The sequence below is a fragment of the Balaenoptera musculus genome, chromosome 20 (genome assembly GCF_009873245.2).
Source record: "Balaenoptera musculus isolate JJ_BM4_2016_0621 chromosome 20, mBalMus1.pri.v3, whole genome shotgun sequence".
NCBI lineage: Eukaryota > Metazoa > Chordata > Mammalia > Artiodactyla > Balaenopteridae > Balaenoptera > Balaenoptera musculus.
This window is the reverse complement of record NC_045804.1, coordinates 34446892-34470651: the sequence shown is the minus strand read 5'-3', so window position 1 is coordinate 34470651 and position 23760 is coordinate 34446892. Positions and strand designations below refer to the sequence as shown.

At 40.5% G+C, this 23760-nt stretch overlaps 2 protein-coding genes and 1 non-coding gene across 5 annotated transcripts in view; all 3 read right to left on the bottom strand.

The window, feature by feature from the left end:
- The window catches only part of PPM1E (protein phosphatase, Mg2+/Mn2+ dependent 1E), a 207688-nt gene extending 197441 nt beyond the window's left edge, over positions 1-10247 (bottom strand). For both annotated transcript variants that reach the window (XM_036836473.1, XM_036836474.1), the window contains exon 1: positions 9702-10247. In XM_036836473.1, coding sequence (XP_036692368.1) covers positions 9702-10147 — 446 coding nt within the window. In that variant the 5' untranslated portion in view covers positions 10148-10247. The remainder of the gene's footprint in view (positions 1-9701) is intronic.
- LOC118886549 (small ubiquitin-related modifier 2-like) lies at positions 1448-1726 on the bottom strand. 2 transcript variants are annotated; one of them, XM_036836478.1, is made up of 2 exons: positions 1579-1726; positions 1448-1521 (listed from the first exon to the last, which is right to left on the bottom strand). In XM_036836478.1, the coding sequence occupies exons 1-2, from the start codon at positions 1724-1726 to the stop codon at positions 1448-1450; spliced, it is 222 nt and encodes a 73-aa protein (XP_036692373.1). The 2 variants fall into 2 exon arrangements, with proteins under 2 accessions (XP_036692373.1, XP_036692372.1); XM_036836477.1 differs by having other exon boundaries at positions 1448-1726.
- On the bottom strand, positions 1741-1846 carry LOC118887632. The gene has a single exon (XR_005018106.1). It is a non-coding gene; the product is annotated as a U6 spliceosomal RNA (small nuclear RNA).
- Positions 10248-23760: the final 13513 nt, after the last annotated feature.

Here is a 23760-nt window from a genome sequence, read left to right as displayed (position 1 = left end):
AGCCATAAAAAGAAACAAAATTGAGTTATCTGTAGTGAGGTGGATGGACCCAGAGTCTGTCATACAAAGTAAAGTAAGTCAGAAAGAGAAAACAAATACCGTACGCTAACACATATATATGGACTCTAAAAAAAATTTTTTTAAATGGTTCTAAAGAACCTAGGGGCAGGACAGGAATAAAGAGGCAGACGTAGAGAATGGACTTGAGGACACGGGGAGGGGGAAGAGTAAGCTGGGACAAAGTGAGAGAATAGCATTGACATATATACACTACCAAACACAAAATAGATAGTTAGTGGGAAGCAGCCGCATAGCACAGGGACATCAGCTTGGAGCTTTGTGATCAGCTAGAGGGGTGGGATAGGAAGGGTGGGAGGGAGACGCAAGAGGGAGGAGATATAGGGATATATGTATATGTATAGCTGATTCACTTTGTTATACAGCAGAAACTAATACAACAATGTAAAGCAATTAGACTCCAATAAAGATGTTTAAAAAAAAAAGAATAAAAAAAAAAATTTGGAGCATCATGAATACCCCCACCCCAAATGTAGATACACATTTCTCATGTGTGTATATATACAAATATAAATTCCATACATACACATCCATGCATACACACCACTCTCACCAGCAATATATTAGTATTTCTTTGAGTAAGCTGTATTCCACATAATCTACTTAATAGTTCCATTTTTGTGGATTTCTCATCAAATATAATCACCTTTAAAAAAATCTAATATAAGTAAGGATGGGAGAAATATAGGCTCTTAAGTTTTGTTCCTTTTTACATGTGCATTACAAATATTATGTTCAACCCATGATTTCTTTTCAGGAATCTTTTTTTTTTTTTTTCATTTTAAACAAGAAGTTTATTTAAACTTGACTTGAAGGGAAAACTATCTAGGATTCATTTCTTTTAGAGTAATTTATCCCTACTTAAAGACAGATTGTAACATGAACATGTAACAGCTACATACAAAAAAGTTGTAAAATTGTCCTTGGTTTTACAATGATAAATGAAAAACATTAAAATTCTCCAATCGAACAAGGTATGCAAGAATTTTTATGTTGTTCTTTTTTTGTTAAACAGTGAGAGCAAAATAACTTACTGGAATATAAAGATAAGAGCTGACGAGCATGTCACTCATGGACAAAAGCGGGTATTTTCACAGAACCAGTATTTTTCCCCATTCCATCTCCATTTGATGTCAATCAAAACATACCATTGGCCATTTACTTTAAAAAAACATGCAATATGCTTGTGCATATACACCATTTACTTTATGTACAATAAAGGAATGGGGAAGAGGAAAATGAAAGAATAGAGAAGCTACACAGCAGGAGTCAGGATGTGGTGGAAGGAACCAAATTGCAGTTTTCTAATTGAGAATGTCTCCTTGGTCTGCAGGAACAGAATTCTGGAGTAAAGTAGCAGGTTCCCTTTTTAGTAGACACCTGTCTGCTGCTGGAACACATCTATTGTATCTTCATCCTCCATTTTCAACTGTGCAGGTGTGTCTGTTTCATTGATTGGCTGCCCATCAAATCGGAATCTAATCTGCCTCATTGACAAACCCTGTTGTTCACAATAGGCTTTCATTAGTTTACTAAGTGGTGTATGCCTCTTAATCTTAAACTGCACCACAGAACAATCCTGCCCCATCAAATTATTATGACCGTTGTTGTCAGTCTTGACTCCTTCCTTGGGCTTTTCGTCAGCCATGGCGAGCACCAGAGTCTCCTCAGGAACGCTTCACGAATTGCGTGTCATCTTTGTGCAGGGGCCATGCTAATCTTCTCTGTATCCTTCCAATTTTAGTATATGTGCTGTCAAAGCGAGCACTTTGCAGGAATCTTTAAAGTCAATTGTCTATTTTGTAAGGGCTAATTTTGTTAAAACCAGTAAATATAATCAATGAATCGATTTAATCAGAGCAGGTAAACTGCAATAATTCATAATGTTCTGAAAACTGGAGTAAGGGTGCCACTGTCAACTCTTCTAAGCTAAGAAACTTGCACTTCATCAGGATACCTCATTTACCATGTTTGACATGAAGTCAACTGTCATACAGAACAAGCTGCCAACCTCAATCAATATATCAAGTTGCGATGGTCCAGCCACCGCAGGGGGTCTTCCAGGTCCCGACAGAGAGGGGTAAGGTACTGAATAGCACCGCGAGTATGGGGTCAGAAGGACCAAGACAACTGATGGTTGCTAGGCACTTTATTTAGAATTTACTGAATCTTATATAGACAGAAAAGGAACTTATTATTAGACAATAATCCCATGGAATTGCTTATCATCTCAGTTCAGTCACTACCATGGACGTCAACAAGTTTACAACAACTATCCTTGAACATTATCTTCCCTTAACCAGGCTCACACACAGCCCCCAGCCATAGGGAACAACCAGGACTCTCAGTTCCCTGAGGTCTCCTGGCTTGAGATAGCTTAGCTAATCTCTTTTACATTCCTCAGGCCTGGGAAAAAGAGTGTATTCCAAGGTAAGGGCTTTGCTTTTTGTGAGAGACATACTGTCTCCTCCAGGAGTTACCTCCGGCTAAGACTGCATGCTTCCCACATCAAGTATTACTAGCACCTAAGTTCATTTTTTTTTTTTGGTCACACCGTATGTCTTGCAGGATATCTTAGTTCCCTCACCAGGGACTCAACCCAGGCCACGGCAGTGAAAGTACTGAGTCCAAACCACTGGTCAGCCAGGGAATTCCCTTAAGTTCATATTTTGTATACAAGGAAAAAGATTTTAATATTTTATTCCTTCACTGAAATGGATCATTTTGGGTACACCTTATTTTGAAGACCACTAGTCAAGTAAAAGATATATAAGTATTTGTGGACAAAAAAATAATAAATTAAACAAGTGCTACAAAAGGAATAAGCACTGAGTATTCTGTAAGAGGACGTGGAAGAGACACCTAACTCATTATGAGTGTGAAGTTGGTGAACAAAGGAAGTGATGTTAAATGGAGACCTAAAGAATGGGTAAGAGATTGGACTGGGTGAGGTGAGGGTGGGATAGCATGGTAGATCAAGAAGGAATAGTATGTTATATCCAAAGGTGCAGAAGTAAGAGCAAACACAGCACATTCAAACTAATACATTAATAGTCTAAAACAGCTGAAGCGTAGCTTCTAGAGGTGGGATGGAGTGGGTGGATAGTGATTCAGGGATGAGGCTGATAAGATTATAAAGCTTTGTTTGGATTTTATCTGGAGGGCAATGGAGAAATAGGTGATGAAGGTGTACAGTAAATAATTGGCTTTGCCCAAAGAGAGGTCTGGCCTTTGTCCTCAGTTCCTGGGAGTAACCTCTAAATCCCTATTTCTAAAGTAATAGGATTGTCTTCGTTATTCAGGTGGGCCCCTTGGATCACATGGTATCAGCCTGAGGGGAGACTGGAAACTAAGTTCAACCATGTGAGCAATCAATCAGTAAGTCCCAATAAAAACTCTGGACACTGCAGCTCAGGTGAGCTTCTTGGGTTGGCAATACCCCATGAGAGAGAAACACATTCCTGAGGACAATGGAAGCTTCACATTTGAAACCCTTCTAGATAGCATCTCATGCATCCCTTCCTTTGGCTGGTTCTAATTTGTATCTTTTCCTTATAATGAACCATAATCCATTAATATAATAGCTTTCAGCGAGTTCTTTCTAGTGAATTATCAAATCTGGAGGTGTTTTTGAGAAACCCCAAACTTATAGTCAGTGTCAGAAGTGAGGGTGGTCTTCTGTGAACTCTTCCCTCTAACTTTGTATTTGGACCCTAACTCCCTGCAAACTTCTGCCTCAGGCAGACCTGGCTTTCTGGAGGACTGTGCCTTTGACCTCACAGTTTGGCTAACTCCAGGGAAAGAGTAAAAATGTTTAAGCAGTGGGTGACAATTAGTCAATCTACATAATCTAGACTCTAGAGGAATCACTGGCTACACTGGGGAGAATATATTGAAAAGTTAAGACTGGGAAGAGATGACAATAACAGTGGGGATGGTGAAGGACATATTTATGAGATATTTATAAGGCAAAATTTGACTGAATGTGAGGGTGAGAGAAGGAGAAATCAGGGATGAACCCACCAAAAAGAGAATTAGGTTTTAGTTTTGTCTTCTGCAGGGGAGAGAGAGGGAGGTGGAGGATTAAATTCAGTTTTGGACAGTTTAATTTGAGAAGATATTTAGCCATCTAGATAGAGCCATTCAATTAGCAGTCAAAGCAGGGACAGAGACAGAGTCGGGAGCCATTAGAATAACTACAATAACCACAATCATGGGAGAGACTGATGTTGACTACAGACAAATAAGTCAACCAGACTTGAAAAGGCCAAGGACCAGGACTTCCCTGGTGGCACAGTAGATAAGACTCCACACTCCCAATGCAGGGGGCCCGGGTTCCATCCTTGGTCAGGGAACTAGACCCCACATGCATGCCGCAAGCAAGAGTTCACATGCCACAACTAAGGCGTCTGCCTGCCACAACTAAGGAGCCCACTTGCCACAAGTAAGGAGCTGGCAAGCCGCAACTAAGGAGCCCAAGTGCCACAACTAAGGAGCTCATGTGCTGCAACTAAGGAGCCAGTGAGCCACAACTAAGAAGCCTGTGAGCCACAATAAGGAGACCGCCTGCTGCAACTAAGAGCCAGTACAACCAAATAAATAAATAAATATTTTTTTTAAAAAAAGAAAGAAAGAAAAGGCCAAGGACCAAACACCAATATAAAAGGGTTAGGCAGAGTATTAAAAGCTCACAGAGAAGTGGCAGCCTGAGAGGTAGAAGAAAAACCTGAAAAGTATGGCTTACACTGAATGGTTGGTATTTATTGTCTTCTTTTTGCTACTTCTTACTACTTTTTAATAAGAAAAAAAGGTATTCTAAATGAGTAGTATAACTTGCATCCATGTATTTTTCCATATATATACATAGACAAAGTTTAATGGTTTTCTAACCTATCTCAAAGTCATTAATGAGGCACATAACTCAATATAACTGAATTATTAGTAACTATAAACAATGATTTTCTTTTCCAAGCCATTTTTAAAGTGCCCACCCTCATTACTACTGTAAACCATGTGTAAGTACTTAACTTTGTCAGGCTGCTGGGATATCTGTCTCCCCCTTGAGAAGTCCAACCCAGACTAAATGAATAACTAAGGAAAAAACTGCTCTAAAAACGTAATGACATACAGTTCTAATAAAGACTTCAGAGTATTTGTTTCTGCTGGGTTAAAACAAATAGATTTATCCCCAGTAAAATATAGAGAAATAGAATACAGTATTGACCCATGTAGCCTATCCAAGGTTATTCATATCTGCTACAAGATCAGCTGTAAATTTTATTTGCAAATTATTTCAAAGCTATAAAATATCTCACCTCCACCTTTTCAAAGAGATTCATTAACCTCAGAAATCCTAATATTATGTCATTAGAAAGTATTTATTTTAATCTCTTGGGGGGCATTTTAGTTTAAAGGAGTAAAGGAGATAATTTTTATACTAACAGCTAAAGGTTCCAAATCATTGGAATATTTTATTGACAAGTAATAGACGAATTCAGTGATATAGTTCTAAAGTATTGCATGAATTTATTATTGATTCTTAAGGTTTAATTAGTTGAAACAAAATTGTTTAAATGGTCCTTTAAAAAAAGTATTTAGGGGGGCTCCCTGGTGGGGTTAAGAATCCGCATGCCAATGCAGGGGACACAGGTTCGAACCCTGGTCTGGGAAGATCCCATATGCCGCGGAGCAACGAAGCCCGTGTGCCACAATTACTGAGCCTGCGCTCTAGAGCCCGCGGGCCACAACTACTGAAGCCTGCACCTAGAGCCCATGCTCTACAACAAGAGAAGCCACCGCATGAGAAGCCGGCGCATCACAACGAAGAGTAGCCCCCGCTCACAGCAACTAGAGAAAGCCCAGGCACAGCAACGACGACCCAACATAGCCAAAAATAAATGAATGAATTAAAAAAAAAAAAAAAAAGGGATTCCCTGGTGGCGCAGTGGTTGAGAATCTGCCTGCCAATGCAGGGAACACGGGTTCGAGCCCTGGTCTGGGAGGATCCCACATGCCGCGGAGCTACTAGGCCCGTGAGCCACAACTACTGAGCCTGTGTGTCTGGAGCCTGTGCTCCGCAACAAGAGAGGCCGCGATAATGAGAGGCCGGCGCGCCGCGATGAAGAGTGGCCCCCACTTGCCGCAACTAGAGAAAGCCGTCGCACAGAAACGAAGACCCAACACAGCCATAAATAAAAATAAATAAATAAATAAATAAAAATTAAAAAAAAAAAATTACTGGAAGAATCATGAAAAAAAAAAAAAAAAGTATTTATAGCCCACAACAGACATCTTTCTCATCCAAGGGGAGTTTTACCATTTTGAATTATTTTTCTTTCAAAATGTTACGTTTATATCTAGCAGAGAAATATCTAAGTACATATTTCCTATTTTGAAGCCTAATGGCAAAAATTCTGTCCCGAACACTGAAAAACTTTTAAGTTGCTAATTATAACCATATTTTGTCCATTTAAACCTTGATCCTTTACTTATCTAAGCAACTGCTTATCTCAAGCTAATCCTAAGCTTTGTGTTTACCAAAATGAAGAATGATAAATATATCTGCTGTTCTTATTCTAAAAACTCTGAGAGAAGCAAAATAGTGACAAAGACATTCACTACATTTTTAAAAGTAAAATTTCAGCCAGTGTATACATAACAGTATTGAGAAGGTAAGCACCCTTTTCTTCTTCAGCGAACCTGTCTGTTTAGCAGTTTCATACTGTATATTTCTAAAATACTAACAGAAAAAAACACGCTAGAGATTTATGAAACTGTTATTATACGCAGTGTTATTCTCTTCTTACATTAGTCCCAACTGTGAAATTGGTGAATATATATTTCAAGTAACTTCATTTAAGAATTTTAGCACTGGGCTTCCCTGGTGGCGCAGTGGTTGAGAATCTGCCTGCCAATGCAGGCGACACGGGTTCGAGCCCTGGTCTGGGAAGATCCCACATGCCGCGGAGCAACTAGGCCCGTGAGCCACAATTACTGAGCCAGCGCGTCGGGAGCACAAGCTCCGCAACAAGAGAGGCCACGACAATGAGAGGCCCGCGCGCTGCGATGAAGAGTGGCCCCCACTTGCCGCAACTAGAGAAAGCCCTCGCACAGAAACGAAGACCCAACACAGCCATAAATAAATAAATAAAAATTAAAAATCTTAAAAAAAAGAATTTTAGCACTATTTGACAAGCATGACAGAGGTTTTAAAGAATATTAAGAATTCCCCAAATAAACAGAGTGGGTATTTGAGAAAATATTTTGGGAAAAAAAAATCTTCACCTTCTCCAAATTAGCAATTCCAACATATCCCTAATCAGAACTATTTCAAAGTATTTCCTAGGAAATTTGACAACCCAACATTTCATATTCTGAGAGTTCTGAGGTTCAGAGATTATGGAAATGTTGGAATCATTTGTACATAATTTGTCATTTCTGAATCTGGATCCTCAGTTCTCTCATCTGTAAAATAAAGAGAACAGGAAAATGATCTATCCCTCCAATGTCTTCCAGTCTCGATTCTTGTGGCTAAGTGATATGATTTTCCTTTATAAATAACAAAATAAAAAATAAAAGCATTAAAAGTATGTGTTTTTAAACTGTGAGACTTGGGGTTTTTTTTTTTTTTTTAAATCTGTTAAGGACCTTGAAGATACTTTACATAAACAAGCCAGCCATTTTATATCTGAATAAAAATAGGTTAATAGCTTCTGCACAAAACAGTATATATGATGAAATCTCTGATTTAAGGTGAAATAATGTTTTCCAACTTTAATTTTGCTAGTTTTACTTCAAATCTAAACTTCTGTTCTCAATTAGATGGCCATTTTATAATTTGAATACTTTTCTAGTTTATACATGTATTGAAAATCTTGCTTCCTTTCCATGTGGAAAAACACACATCTACTTACCATCATCTTTACATGGATTTCATTTTTTAAAAAACTTTCAATGGCACATGTTCAAAGTTGTTCTAAAGTAATGACTCTTTTTTTTTAAAATGGATCTTCTCTAATATTTAAATGTGTGTTTCTTTAATTCTGCAACTGCATTTGTAAAGGTAAGAATTGTCAAAATAGAATTAGTCTGATGCTGAGATAAATCCTTCCACTTTGGTAAACATTTCCATTTTATTTTAAGCAGGAAGTCTTAAGTGTCTTTATATAGTATTAAAAATGACATTTCATAAGCCCTTTTCTATGATACTTTACAAACACTAGGAAGAAATACTCTAAGATGGTAATACTGTTTATATCTGGGTAGTGGTATTACATGCCATTTTATCTTTTGCATTTCCCAAAAAGCATTATTACTTTGGTAACCAGATAGTATTTCAAAATTAAATTTTAAATAGCATATAAAGTGTGGGACATCAACACAGTCCACTTCTACAGCAGACATGTTAAATATTTTTTCCCTATTGACAAGCCTCTGTTTTAACAGGAAGAGTGATTTGATCAGGTGTCTGTTAGGCTGGATAAAGACAAAACATTTACTTTCCAGGTCCTTCTCTTAATCTAGGTTTTTGAGAAGATCCAAGAAGTGAATTTAACTGCAGTGAATCTTGCAGTAGTAAACTTTCTGAGGGGTACAGAGTAACACCTTTCATTACAACTATCAGCAGAATGGGGAAAGACTCCCCAGGTTTACCAGTGTTCTCGGAAACTTGTTCGTATTCTCCTTTGTCATTATTTCAGAACAATTCCATTTAGAAAGAAAAGCAATTGTAACTTTCTATTTCAAGTCCATAAAAACTGGGAGGAAAGGAAAAGCCTTGACCTTTCTATTTTAGACTTTCATCTGTGTAGCTAAGCCATCTGCTTTCTCTCCCCTACCCCATCTACTTAATGGACTGAAAATACTGCACCTAATTGCAATTTAATCAAACCAGCCAGAGTTTTCCACTTTAACGAATTACAACTGTCTTTCACCTGAAGGCTCGCATGTAAAATTTTGCTTACCCGTCCCTCCCAATTCCTTCCCACCTCCCTCAACTGTGAGTTAGACGAAGATACTAGGCTTCCGTGTATTAAGCCATCTACACTTTCAACACCGAGTGCCCGACAGAAAATCTACTCCAGTCTCTCCTCCTGTGCATCTGGGGCTGGGATTATCATCTTTGTTGCGGTTACGCAGGAGGCACCTAGCAGCTCTGCCCAGAAAGGAGTCGCGTCTCTCCGCCGCCAAACAACAAGGGACTCAGGCTGGGAAAAGACAGACCCGGGTGGGAAGAAACCTCCAGGAGGAAGAAGAGAGCTGGGAAGAGGGAGCTCTCAAGACTGGAAGGAAGGACCTTCCCAGGCACGAAGGGGAAAGGGTGTGTGAAGTGGAGCAAGAAGTGGGCGGCCGGGGAGAAGCGGGAAGCAGGGGACGGGGCCCGGCGGGAGGGCGCGGGGGGCGGCTCCCGGGCCGGGCAGGAGGCGCGGGGGCCGCGGCGGGCGTGGGCAGCTCGCAGACAACAGCCCAAGTCCGAGCAGCAGGGGCGCTTTTAACCGCGCCAGGCGCCGGCGTGGGGGGGCATGAAGAGCGGAAAAGAGCAGTTTGAGGGGCCGAGGGAGCCGCGTCGAGGCCGGTGCGGCGGGGACAGCGGGCCCACCCCCAACCGAGCCCCGCTACTTAACTATTTGTAGAGCTGCTGCAGGCACAGGTCCAGGCTCTCGCCCTCCACCTCCTCGCGGGTGATGCGCTCCGACAGCGGCCGCGGGAGCGGGGGCAGCGGCGGCAGCTGGGGCTGCGGCGGCGGCGGTGGCACGGCCGACTGCCCCCGGGCTGCCGCCGCCTCTTCCTCCTCGCCCTCCGCCGCCACCACCTCCTCCTCGGGCTCGGGGTCTTGCTCCTGCTCTTGCTCCCCCTCCTCCGTCGCGGCTACAGTGGCCGCCTCCTCCCCGGGTTCCTCGACCGAAGCCTCGGGCGCCTCAGCCGCTACCAGTTCGGGCTCGGGCTCGGGCTCCGACTCGGGTTCGGGTTCCGGCTCGGGCTCGCCGCCGCCGCACGGTCCGCGAAACTCGCCCAAGAATAGCTCCAGGAAGCGCCGGTAAGTTTTCTCCTCGGGGCTGCAGCCGGCCATCGCTGCTCATGCCCCGGAGCCGACCGGGAAGTGGGTGGGGGAAGCCCAGGAAGGGGAGGGGGCTGCTCGCGAGCCACGGGCTCCTGCAAGGGCGGTTAACTGCCGCACCGGCACGAGCGATCAGCACTAGGTTGCTTGGAGAGGGCTCCCGCAGGCGTGCGCGCCGCCGAGCCCGGACGTGCGCGGCCCGGGGGCGGAGGCGGAGCGCGCTGCCCCTCTCTGGTCTGGAGGGAAAGTTTGGTCGCGGCGCGCGCGCGGGGTCCAGCGACAGCCCACCCTCTAGCCCTACGAAGAGCTCAGCCCACGCTGCCTAGAGACTGTCGCCATGGCAACCGGCTCTAATTAAGAATTTCAGGGTCCCTCCCGTCGAGTCCGCGGAGTCGAAAGGGCACTCGACTTGTCCCCTCTCCAACTCTGAATGTCTTCATTGTATGGATATCCTAACCTCCAGTGTATAAGACAGAACTAAGACATCTCCAGGTCTAGCTGTTGGTTCCCACTTGGATTGGATTTACCTCAGTTTTCCTTATCTGTCCTGCCTTGCCTTAGGGTGCTTATCTGTTGAAAGATACCACAGTGTGAACACCTTTTGTTGTTGATGACACTAATTTAATAGTTTGCAGGGGAAGGCATCCAACACCTACCAAGTGGTAGTTTCCTTTGCCTACATTCTCTCATTTGATTCTGTGAAGAAAGTGGTGTTATCCTCATTTCTCAAAAAGAGGAAACAGGATTAAGTACACTCCTTTTTTTTTTTAATATTTATTTATTTATTTGGCTGCCCGGTCGCGTGCAGGATCTTTTAGTTGCGGCAGGTGGGATGGAACCCGGGTCCCCTGCATTGGGAGCACGGAGTCTTAGCCACTGGACCACCAGGGAAGTCCTTAAGTACATTTCCTTTTTTCAAGGTGTCAAAGCTACTAGCCATGGCATTGGAATTAGAACCCAGGTTGTAAGCTTCCAAAGCCTGTCTAGACCCTTTTTCCTGTACTCTTCTCTGCCTCTGAAGATTCAACAGTGTAATAATACGTCTATAAAGCCTTATTTTTTTTTAAAGAAATTCACGTTCATTCATTCATTTATTTATTCATTTATTCATTTATTTATTCATTTATTCATTCATTCATTCATTTATTTATGACTGTGTTGAGTCTGTTTCCGTGCGAGGGCTTTCTCCAGTTGTGGCAAGTGGGGACCACTCTTCATCGCGGTGCGCGGGCCTCTCACCATCGCGGCCTCTCTTGTTGCGGAGCACAGGCTCCAGACGCGCAGGCTCAGTAATTGTGGCTCACGGGCCCAGTTGCTCTGCGGCATGTGGGATCTTCCCAGACCAGGGCTCGAACCCGCATCCCCTGCATTGGCAGGCAGACTCTCAACCACTGCGCCACCAGGGAAGCCCTAAAGCCTTATTTTTAAAGGGTATAGTTTACGAGTCATTTTCATCCCTTTAATCCTTACAATAGCGCCTCAAGTTAGAAGATATTACCATGATTCCATTTGATAGATGAGAAAACTGAGACTTAAATACATTGCGACTTTGCTCAAGGTCACACGCAAATGATGTAACAAGGACTAAATCCAGGTCTTTTCACTGCAAAGCCATCAGTTTTCCAGCACACCAAGACACCCTTCTTTAGTGTCTGCGTAATATATATTAGACTTTATTACATAATATGTATTTTTTGGTACATTTTGTTTGCTCTTCTTCCCCATCCCCCTGAGCCTCTTTCCTTTGTAGATTGAAACTGAAACAACTTTAAATTATTCTAATTTTCTTACCAAACTACACACAAACCTACTATTTTCAAGCCTTACTGAGGGGGGTGGGAGAGGGAGAAGCTGTGTGGTTATACAGCTGTATAGATGACAGCATCATTACTGCATACTTCCATGTCCACGGCAACATATAATTCAGCAAAAATATAGTGATTCTTTCTCTACTTTGAAAAACATGTTCACAAAATATCCACCCCATCCTCTCCATTTATTGTTTCTGGGTTTCAGTTGGATTTAGGGTCTGAAATACCATTTCTAGTCAGTTATTAATGGCAGAAGGAGTCTCCCTGCCAACTGTTTTCATATAATACTGTATTCTAAATCCCTGACGTGATACTGTTATTTTAAGAGTAAATGGCTTGAGCTCACTAATGTACATTATGGCATCATGTAAAACAGACATCCATTCTCTCCTAGCTTGAGATTAATTTAATACACGATAGAAAGCGTATAGTGAGTAATGCACATGAGTCCTCTGTAACTACTTATTTTTGTCTCAAAAGTAAATGGAAAGACCTAATAAATAAGTCTGTTTCCAGACAAGCTAAATGTATTTATACGTGTTTTGTTTAAAACATCACCAGTGTAGAGCAACTTCTTTATGAGATGCCAAGAAAGTCTTTAAATTCCTCATTTGTCTTTGTTTTCAATCCACCTGTTCCTTTCCGTTTCAGAATGTCTAGGAAAGATTGACAAAATTTATAAGGCTGCAAAACATCAAAATGTCCACAATTTTACATTCCAACAACTATTTAATATCTCAGAATTTGACATGATGACATTTAGTTCAAGAGTACATAGCTGTCAACTGTAACAATTCACATCCAGCTACACCTTCCTATTTTGTAATGTAGTTGCCCCCTTCACCTAGATGACATTCATTTGTGACATTAATTTATGACTCAACCCACATATCAAAGGGAAGTGTTATATGTTGGGGAAACATTACTACTAAAAGAAAAAGGCTACACCTCCACATTACTATAAATGAGAGGTGTGTTTGCTTAGTTTAATAAAGATATTTCTTTACAAAAGATCAGTATGGATCCTATTGCATCCATTTGACAGAGTAGCTTTGCCAGAAGGTTGCTGACAGCAGTGCTGGGATCTCAGAGCAGCTGTGTAGGATGATTTTGCCATCGTCAAGAAGTCTTTTTAGTCACTATTTTGCATTGCTTTACTTTCCTCTTCAGTTCCTCTCCTCTTATACTTCCCTAATCCCCTTTCTTGCTGTCTATTTTAAAATATTGAGCTATAAAAAGCATATGTATTAAGTGTTTTTAATTTTTTTAAGGTTTTTTTTTTTTGAGATTTGTCGTAAGAATTGTTCTCCCTCTAACCCTTAGCTCTTTGGAGGAAATGCACGTGTTCTTTCATAGACATTCATTGTAATGATGATATTTATAAGATTAAAGAGGGAAATTCCCTGGTGGTCCAGTGACTGGGACTCAGTGCTTTCACTGCCGAGGGCCCAGGCTCAATCCCTGGTCGGGGAACTAAGATCCCACAAGCCGCACAGTGCAGCCAAAAGAATAAAAATCTAAAAAATAAAAAAAGATTAAAGAGAATTGTTGAGTTGGGCAGTTTCTTATATGACCCAGTAATCCCTCTCCCAAATATTTACCCACAAGAAATGAAAACATATCCACCAAACACATACACAGATAACACATCACCAAAAAAACCTTGTATATAAATTTTTTCAATAGTTTTATTTTATTCATAACAGCTCAAACTTGGAAATAACCCAGATGTCCATCAGTAGATGAATGGATAAACAAATTGTGGTATATTCCTACAATGGAATACAACTCAGCAAAAAAAAAAAAAAAAATCAACTACTGATAAACACAACAACATGGGTGAATCTCAAAAACATGCTGAGTGGGGACTTCCCTGGTGGCGCAGTGGTTAAGAATCTGCCTGCCAACGCAGGGGACACGGGTTCGAGCCCTGGTCCAGGAAGATCCCACATGCTGTGGAGCAACTAAGCCCGTGCGCCACAACTACTGAATCCTGTGCACCTAGAGCCCGCGCTCCGCAGCAAGAGAAGCCACCACAATGAGAAGGCCGCGCACCGCAACCAAGAGTAGTCCCTGCTCGCCACAACTAGAGGAAGCCTGCGCACAGCAACGAAGACCCACCGCAGCCAAAAATAAAAAATAAATAAATAAATTTATAAAAAAAAAAAAAACATGCTGAGTAAAACAAAATCCAGGCGCAAAAGAGTACATACTCCATGATTCCATTCATATGAAATTCTAGAATAGGCAAAACTAATCTATAGTAACAGAAAGCAGATTAGTGATTGCCTAGGACTGATGTGGGGTGGATGATTCATGGCAAAGGATTAAGACAGAATTTTGTGGGGGTGATTAGAATGTTTGATATCTTGACTGGGTGGTTATATAGGTGTACTTGTCAAAAATAATCAAAGTGTACATTTTAAATAAGTGTATTGTATGTAAATTATACCTCAATAAAGTTGATTTTTAAAGTTAAAAAGAATTGATTACTGTTTAGTCCTTTTTTTGTTCTCATATCCATTCCTTCTCCTACCTTGCTCTCCTCTGTATTGTAGGGGTACTGACTCTTTCAAGCTGCATTCACCAGCTTCCTTGACAGCTGACTTCCAGCTGAGATTTGCCCAGTGGGCGACATCAGCAGGAAATTGGAAGGTGGAAGGAAAGGAAAAAAGCCAAGATATTTCTTCCCTGTCCCCTACCTCAGTCCTAATGCTTGCTGCATCTCCTTTATAGCTTTGCTCCCTCTGAACCTGTCCATTGCAATTCCAGCTTTTGTCTGTGACACCAGTCCCTGAGCTCCAGAAACATCATCTTCTTCCATTTGTCCATCAGCCTAGAGATGGTAGCTGGTTTTAGCTTCCTAATCTTGCCTGCTATGGACTGAATATTTGTGTTCTCCAAAAATTCATGTGTTTAAATCCGAACCCCCAAGGTGAAGGTATTAGGAGGTGGGGCCTTTGGGAAGTGATTAGGTTACGAGGGCACAGCCCTCATGAATGGGATTAGTGCCATTAAAGATGAGGTCCAACCACCTAGAGGGGTGGGATAGGGAGGGTGGGAGGGAGGGAGACACAGAGGGAAGAGATATGGGGATATATGTGTATGTATAGCTGATTCACTCTGTTGTAAAGCAGAAACTAACACACCATTGTAAAGCAATTATACTCCAATAAAGATGTTAAAAAAAAAAAAAAAAGATGAGGTCCAAGAGAGACCCCTCTCCTTTCTAAATGTGAGAACACAGTAAAAAGACTGCTGTCTGTGCCAGACACTGAATCTGCCAGAACACTGTTCATGGAACTCCTATCCTCCAGAACTGTGAGAAATAAATTTCTGTTGTTTATAAGCCACCATATTTATGGGTTTTTTTTGTTTTAGCAGCCCAACCAGACTAAGACACTGCCTCACCTTCCCTTTTGGCTTTTTAGCTCTTCTATCACTTGTGTAACCAATTGCCTGATTCTATTCCCTCTGTTTTCTTAACTGGATCTCAGTTGATACAATAACAAATAATACTTTAAAGAACGATAAAATATATATATATAAAAGAACTATAGGGGCTTCCCTGGTGGCGCAGCGGTTGAGAGTCTGCCTGCCAATGCAGGGGACACGGGTTCGAGCCCTGGTCTGGGAAGATCCCACATGCCACGGAGCAGCTGGGCCCATGAGCCACAATTACTGAGCCTGCGCGTCTGGAGCGTGTGCTCCACAGCAAGAGAGGCCGCGATAGTGAGAGGCCCGCGCACCGCGATGAAGAGAAGCCCCTGCTTGCCACAACTAGAGAAAGCCCTTGCACAGAAACGAAGACCCAACACAGAAAAAATAAATAAATAAATAAAATTAAGAAGTGTTGTAAGAAAGGTTAAAAAAAAAAAAAAAAAAAAGAACTATAAATGGATCAAGCTGACATTAAAGCAAGTTTAGGTCTTCAAAGGTACTACTCAAACACTGAGTTTACTTGAAGTCAGCAGTAAATGATTTCCTGGAATTAAAAATTATGAATAGGCTGCCAGTGGTTCAAGGGTAAGGAGGGAAGGATGAATAGGTAGAACATGGGATTTTTAGGGAAGCAAAGACTATTCTGTATGATACTACAATAGTGGATACAAATCATTAGACATTTGTCAAAAGCCGTAGAACATACAACACAGAGTGAATCCTAGTGTAAACTATGTACTTTGGTTAATAATAATGTATCAATATTGGCTCATCAGTTGTAACAAATGTACCTCACTAATGTAAGATGTTAATAATAATTGGGGAAACTGTGAGAGGGACTTACATATATCTCTGATCTAGTGCCTAGGCAAATGTTTAAGGCTAGGCCTAATGACAAATGTTATATTGCAAATATAAAAATGTGTCATTTTTCATTCATATTTTTTCAATTGATGGAAGGATAACTAATATATAAGTACTTTTTAAGATATATATTTTTAAATTTATTTATTTATTTATTTATTTATTTATTTATTTTTAGCTGTGTTGGGTCTTCGTTGCTGCGCGGGCTTGCTCTAGTTGCAGTGAGCGGGGGCTACCCTTCGTTGCGGTGCGCGGGCTTCTTACTGTCGTGGCTTCTCTTGTTGCGGAGCACGGGCTCTAGGCACACAGGCTTCAGTAGCTGTGGCACGTGGGCTCAGTAGTTGTGGCTTGTGGGCTCTAGAGCTCAGGCTCAGTAATTATGGCGCACGAGATTAGTTGCTCCACGGCATGTGGGATCTTCCCGGACTAGAGCTCGAACCCGTGTCCCTTGCATCAGCAGGCAGATTCTTAACCACTGCACCACCAGGGAAGCCCACTTTTTAAGATATTAATTCGATTGTGTTGTCAAACTGACTAGTAGGGAGCAAGAGAATACCTGTCAACTGAAAAAACTGAGCACATAAATGTTTTCAAATAAGAACATCTTCCTCCTTTCTTCTCAGTATACCCTACCTACATCCTCTACATCCTAGATTAATAATATAACTTTTAAATCATATCCATTTGCTGCCAAAAATATTACTGCTATATTAATTTTTATTCCTCTTCTCTTGATGGCTAATATGTTCATACTGCAGCAAGAGTCCACAGCTGTCAAAATTAAAATTCACATCAGGTAATAACAGGTCCACATGCACTATTTTCATCAGTCTTAAAAAGCAAAGAAGTCCCCAAAACAGGTTCTAACTTTTTTTCTTAATGTTTTAACCATTAATGATAACAATCTTTTTTTTTTACCTTGCTTAGTTCTTTGAGGAATCAAAAAAATTTTTTAACTTATTATGACATGCTTATGAAATAGGAAGAGGGCAGGGGTTGATGGTACTTTCTGATGAGGATACTATAAATGGCAAAGATGTAATATATTCCTTCTATAATAAATGGTTCTTCTAAAATGAATTGACTCCAGGGACTTCCCCGGTAGTCCAGTGGCTAAGACTCCATGCTCCCAATGCAGGTGGCCTGGGTTTGATCCCTGGTCAGGGAACTAGATCCAACATGTCGCAACTAAGAGATTGCATGCCAGAACTAAAGATCCTGCATGCCGCAACTAAAAGATCCCACATGCCACAACTAAAGATCCCACACGCCGCAACGAAGATCCCGCATGCCACAACTAAGACCCGGCACAGACAAATAAATAAATTAACTTTAAAAGGATTAAAAAATAAAACGAACTGACTCAAAAAAAAAATCCACTTCAACATTTTGCTACTAGTTTTCACTTTACAAAAACCAAAAGCACTATATGGTGGTTAAAAAAACCTATGTTATCTAATTTTTCAAAAATTTATTTATTTTATTTATTTATTTTTGTCTGCATTGGGTCTTCGTTGCTGTGCGTGGGCTTTCTCTAGTTGCGGCGAGTGGGGGCTACTCTTCATTGCGGTGCGCGGCCTTCTCATTGCAGTGGCTTCTCTTGTTGCGGAGCACAGGCTCTAGGTGCGCGGGCTTCAGTAGTTATAGCACACGGGCTCAGTAGTTGTGCCTCACGGGCTCTAGAGTGCAGGCTCAGTAGTTGTGGTGCACAGGCTTAGTTGCTCCACGGCATGTGGGATCTTCCCGGACCAGGGCTCGAACCCGTGTCCGCTGCATTGGCAGGCGGATTCTTAACCACTGCGCCACAAGGGAAGCCCTAATTCCCTTTATATATTTACTTAGAATAAATACATGCAAGAATCGAGTGATATTGATCATGTTCTCTTTTAGTCAGCAGATGCCCATTACCCACTCTGGAGCATTCATCAAAAAATCCAACTGCTTTTTTAAATGAAAAAGAAGCAGACAACTAAATATGAAAACTCCACACAAAGTTGTCTCCTATGCTCAGATAATACCAAACACTTTATTCTTCACTGAGTGTGGAGTTGATGGAATTGAGCCACAATGACATTTGTGACTAGAGGGGAAGATGGAAACGATTCCATTAACCTAGAGTGCTGTAACATATGGTAATCATAAGTGGTAGAATAGCTGGGTTGGACAAGGGTAAAGTAAGCCATGTGGCACAGACATTATCAATTACCACACATGGTAACCATGCTGATACAATGTACCTTCTCCAGAAAGGAAATGATTTGGGCATATGAATTGGTTTGCTGGCTTATGAAAGAGTGATCTATAAATGACATATCTGGCACCAATATAGCACATGTGGTTTCCAGTAATTTTGCAAGTTGGGGGCTATTAAGATTTGAAGAACCTCCATATACCTAAATATCAGTACAATGCATTGCAGTTACTTGCACAAAGGCAGCAAATCAATATCTATGCAAAATAAACTTGGGTCATTCATATATAAAATTATTTTTCAAATATCTTTTATAAGTGTCACATAAAATCCTGGAGTTTTGTATCTGAAAAAATAATTTCATGACTGTTTAAGGTATAAAGCTTATGGTCATGGCAAAAGTTCAAGATTAGATCTAAACTGTACTGGGAGATGGAATTACATTTGTTCCAAATATTGGCAAAATATTGATTTTGAAAGAAACATGATGAAAACTGTGTTTTAAGAAAATTAATATACGAATATTCTTCCAGAAGAAACACTGAAGGCTGAAAGATCAGTTGGGCAATGGGAGATAATAAGAGTACAGAAGAGAATGGTGTCAGTGGGAATGAAGATGAACACAAGAAACTAAAAGACACTCTACAGGAAGATCTGAAATTCTAAGAAGACACCTGAAGATGCAGCTTAGGAAGAGCCAGTAACCCACCCAGAGAGGCTCTCAAGTGGCTATTCTGGCTATCTATTGCTGCAAAACAAACTACTGCAAAACTTAGTGGCTAAAACAAAAACGACCTAATAAGGACCTACTGTCTAGCACAGGGAACTCTACTCAATACTCTATAATGGTGTGTATGGGAAAACAATCTAAAAAAGAGTGGATATATGTATATGTATAACTGATTCACTTTGCTGTACACCTGAAACTAACACAACATTGTAAATCAACTATACTCCAATAAAAATTAAAAAAAAAAAAAGAACAACACTACCTGTAACTGGGAGACAAATTTGAAAACAATTAGGACAATTAAAATAGAACATTATAGGTTGAGTGTACAGCACAATAAATAAATAAGTAAATAAAACAAAAAGCACTTTACTGTATTTCACAGCTCTGTAGGTTGACTGGGCTCAGCTAGGTGGTTCTCACTTGTAGGTCTCGTGAGGTTGCAGTCTGATAGCAGTTGGTTAGGGATAAAATCATGGCTAGATGTCCAAGAGACTCACTCACATTCTACTTTTTTCCATTTATATTGAAAAAAAATTGAGCGGAAAAATGACTAATATGTAAATTATTTTCAAGATATTAATTTGATTGTGTTGCCAAACTGGCAGTTGAGGCTGGCTGTTAACTGGGAGCTCAGCTGGGACCATCAACTGTAATGCCCACACATAACGTCTCCAGTGGCCTTAGGGTAATCAAATGTCTTACATGGTAGCTTAGAGTTCCAAGATTGAGTGTTTCAATGAATAAGACAGAAGGTGTGACCTGGTGTCATAAATCAATAGCATTACTTCCGTGGTACTCTATTGGTGAAAGCAGTAATAGGCACATTTGGATACAAGAGAAGGGGACATAATACACCCCAACCTCCTGATGGGAGGAGTGTCAAAGAATTCATCTTGAAACTACCATAGTGACATTTACCTGCATGAACTTATGACAAAGTTTAGCAACTTAAACTTGGAAGCTCAGAAATTTGAGTGTTCCACAACCTAAGTGTCCATCAATGGATTAATGGATAAAGAAATTGTGGTATACATATATATATGCATATATACATATACATACATACATACATACATATAATGGAATATTATTCAGCCACAAAAAAAATGAGGAAATCCTGGGAACTTCCCAGGAGGTCCAGTGGTTAGGACTCCACACTTCCACTGCAGGGGGCACAGGTTCGATCCCTGGTCAGGGAACTAAGATCCCACATGCTGCGTGGTATGGCCAAAAAAAATAAAATGAAGAAATCCTGCCATTTGCAACAGCATGGATGGGCATTGAAGGCATTATGCTAAGTGAAATGAGTCACACAGAGAAAGACAAACACTGTATGAGCTCACGAATTTATAGAATCGAAAACAAACAAACTCATAGAAAATGAGATCAGATCTGTGGTTACCCAGAGGCAGAGTGTTGGGGGAGGGGGAATTGGAGAAAGGTGGTCAAAAAGTACAAACTTCCAGTTACAAGATGAATAAGTATCAGGGATACATGCATGATGATTATAGTTAACACTGATATATGATACACATGAAAGTCAAGAGAGTAAGTCCTAACAGCTCTCATCCCAAGGAAAAAAATTTTTTTCTTTTTGCTTTCTGTTTTAATTGTATCTATATGAGATGATGGATGCTAACCAAACTTATTGCAGTAATCATTTTACAATGTATGTAAGTCAAACCATTATGTACACCTTGAATTATATCTCAATAAAACTGGGGGAAAAAAAGAAATTTGAGTTTTCCAAACTTAATTACACAGCAGTATCTTAACTGACACTAACAAATCTCATAAGAAACTGATGTATAAAAATCACAATGACAACATATGAATTTACAATGAGAACTACTAATTCCATTGAGACCAGACAATTGTATCGATCTGGCTATAACCAAAGTACCTGGGAAATCAAACTATCAACAAATTGATAACTGATGTACATGGGATCAGACAAGAGTTCATTCTGTATTTAAAGCATCAAACCGAGATAGCCTCGTGCAACCATTTCCACAATTAGGATCAGCTATCAGGACCAATCTAAGAAGGACCCTCATTCCCTTGAGCAGGGCTTGAGTGGTTAAACCAAAGTTAGCTCCATTTTGATCCTTTTCCTACCATACTCTATTGCTTGCCAACACTTCTGATTGACACATTTAAAGAATATGGCCCTATGCCATATTTTCCCAGGTTAGAGTTTCTAACCTAAACATTACTGATATTTTGGGCCCAGTAATTCTTTGTTATGGGGGGCTGTAACGTACATTTTAGGATGTTTAGCAGCATACCTGATCTTTATCCACTAGATGCCAGTGGCACCTGTCCCTAGCCATTGTGATGAGCAAAATATCTCCACAATGCTAAATGTCCCCTGGGAGGCAAAATCACCCCAAGCTGAGAACCACTTCATTAATATAAGAGCATGGACTCTGGAGTTAGACTTATTTTGACTTTCGGATAGGCTGTTTCCTAGTAGTATGACTTTGAACAAGTCATAAATTACAATGTACATTCCTTGTTTTTGGTTGCCCAGCAGCTATACCCCTTTCTTAGCAGCATCTCAATCTCTTTGAGGGAATTACCTCTCCTACACTGTATGCAGTTTTGGTAGGCCTCCTGGCCTCCTCTTGCAGAAGCCAAAGATAACTGTACTGACATTCTCCCCCGGATGCTACCACATCCCGGGGTCAGACACTGACCTAAGTTAGGTCAGTAGAATACTCTCTCCCCTGACTTTGAATCCTGACCAAGTAATAAGGATAGAGAAGGGTGATAGTTCATTCATCTCAGTGGGCTCCTACCATGAGACCATTCCTATGGTCCCTGCTGTCTGGGGCTGTGGAACTAATTAACTAGGTTATGCATTTCCAAGCTGGCTTCTTCTGCCTTCCTATTGTTTCTGTAACATACAGTAAATGTTAGCTACTATTAGTAAGGGGTCTTGAAGATTCCATAGTTTAATTCTGAGAGCAAACTTATTTCTCTAGGGTCTTCCCTGGCGGCGCAGTGGTTAAGAATCCGCCTGCCAATGCAGGGGACACGGGTTCGATCTCTGGTCCGGGAAGAGCCCACATGCCACAGAGCAACTAAACCCGTATGCCACAACTACTGAGCCTGTGCTCTAGAGCCCGCAAGCCACAACTACTGAAGCCCATGTGCCTAGAGCCCACGCTCCGCAACAAGACAAGCCACTGCAATGAGAAGCCCGTGCACTGCAAAGAGGAATAGCCCCTGCTCGCCACAACTAGAGAAAGCCTGTGCCCAGCAATGAAGACCCAATGCAGCCAAAAGTAAATAAATTAAATTAAATTAATTAAAAAAAAAAAAAAGAAATGCTAAAGGCAGTTCTTTGGACTAAAGGAAGAAGAAAATTTGGAACTTCAGGACTGAAAATGGTAACTATGTTTGTAAAGAAGAGACAGATTTCTCTTGGTTTCTTTAATTACAGATGACTGATGAAACCATATTTTAACAGTTATTATGGAGTTCATAGTATATGTGTATAATACATAGAACAACTGTATCATAAAGAATGATGAGTAGGGGTAAATGGACCTATACAATTGCTATGTTTTTGTATTTAACACAGAGTGATACAATATTAGCCTTAAATAAACTATAAAGAGTTAAAGATACACATTGTAATCCATGGATCAAATACTAAGTAAGCAATGCAAAGAGATACAGATTTAAAAGCCAATAGATAAATTAAAATGGAATGCTAAAAATAAATATTCAGTTAATGCAAATGAAGGCAGAAAAGAAGGACCACACCACAATGAACAGTAGCCCCCACTCGCTGCAACTAGAGAAAGCCCACGTGCAGCAATGAAGACCCAACACAGCCAAAAAAAAAAAAACTTATTTCTCTAATTTCCAAGTTCTTAGAGTACAACTTGCTGACACTTGAGCGTACCTGTTATAGAATTAATAATTTGGCAACTGACTAGATATGTAGTCATTATAAGAGTAAGTCTTTGAGGAAGGTTCTGACATTAAGAGAAACGAAGTAGAAGAAGGAAACCAATTTGGGGAAAAATGGGTTTGGTTTTATATATGTCAAATATTTGATAAAACTATGACATTGTTAATGTAAAACAGATTGCAGTGGGTTTGGAGCATGGGTGATAGAGCTTAATATGTTGATTTGGGACACAAAAGAGGATTAACATGACAACTGAAATAAGGACTAGAATAATTCTTTTGAGGTTAGAGAGAAAAGCGGACATTCAACTGGATTCTGGTGTCACTACAAACAGAATCCAATTCTGGCTGATTTAAACAAAAAATATCTAATATTTATTAAGTAAATGAATGAAGAAACCCCAAATTTCATGAAGAAAAATGCATTAGCTATAATACTACCATATTTCACTAATTGTCCTACATAGAACTTGCCTTTAGAGTTTGGCTGATATAAGATAGAATACATTGGCATTTTTCATCTAACTGCCTTCTGAGACACCTCTTACTCAGGGGCCCTTTGTCAAATTCAAAACTCAAGGCCATGGTTAACATACAAATAAATTCCAGATGGAGAGATTTAAACATAAAATTACACTTGTTTACAGTTCTCTAAGAAAAA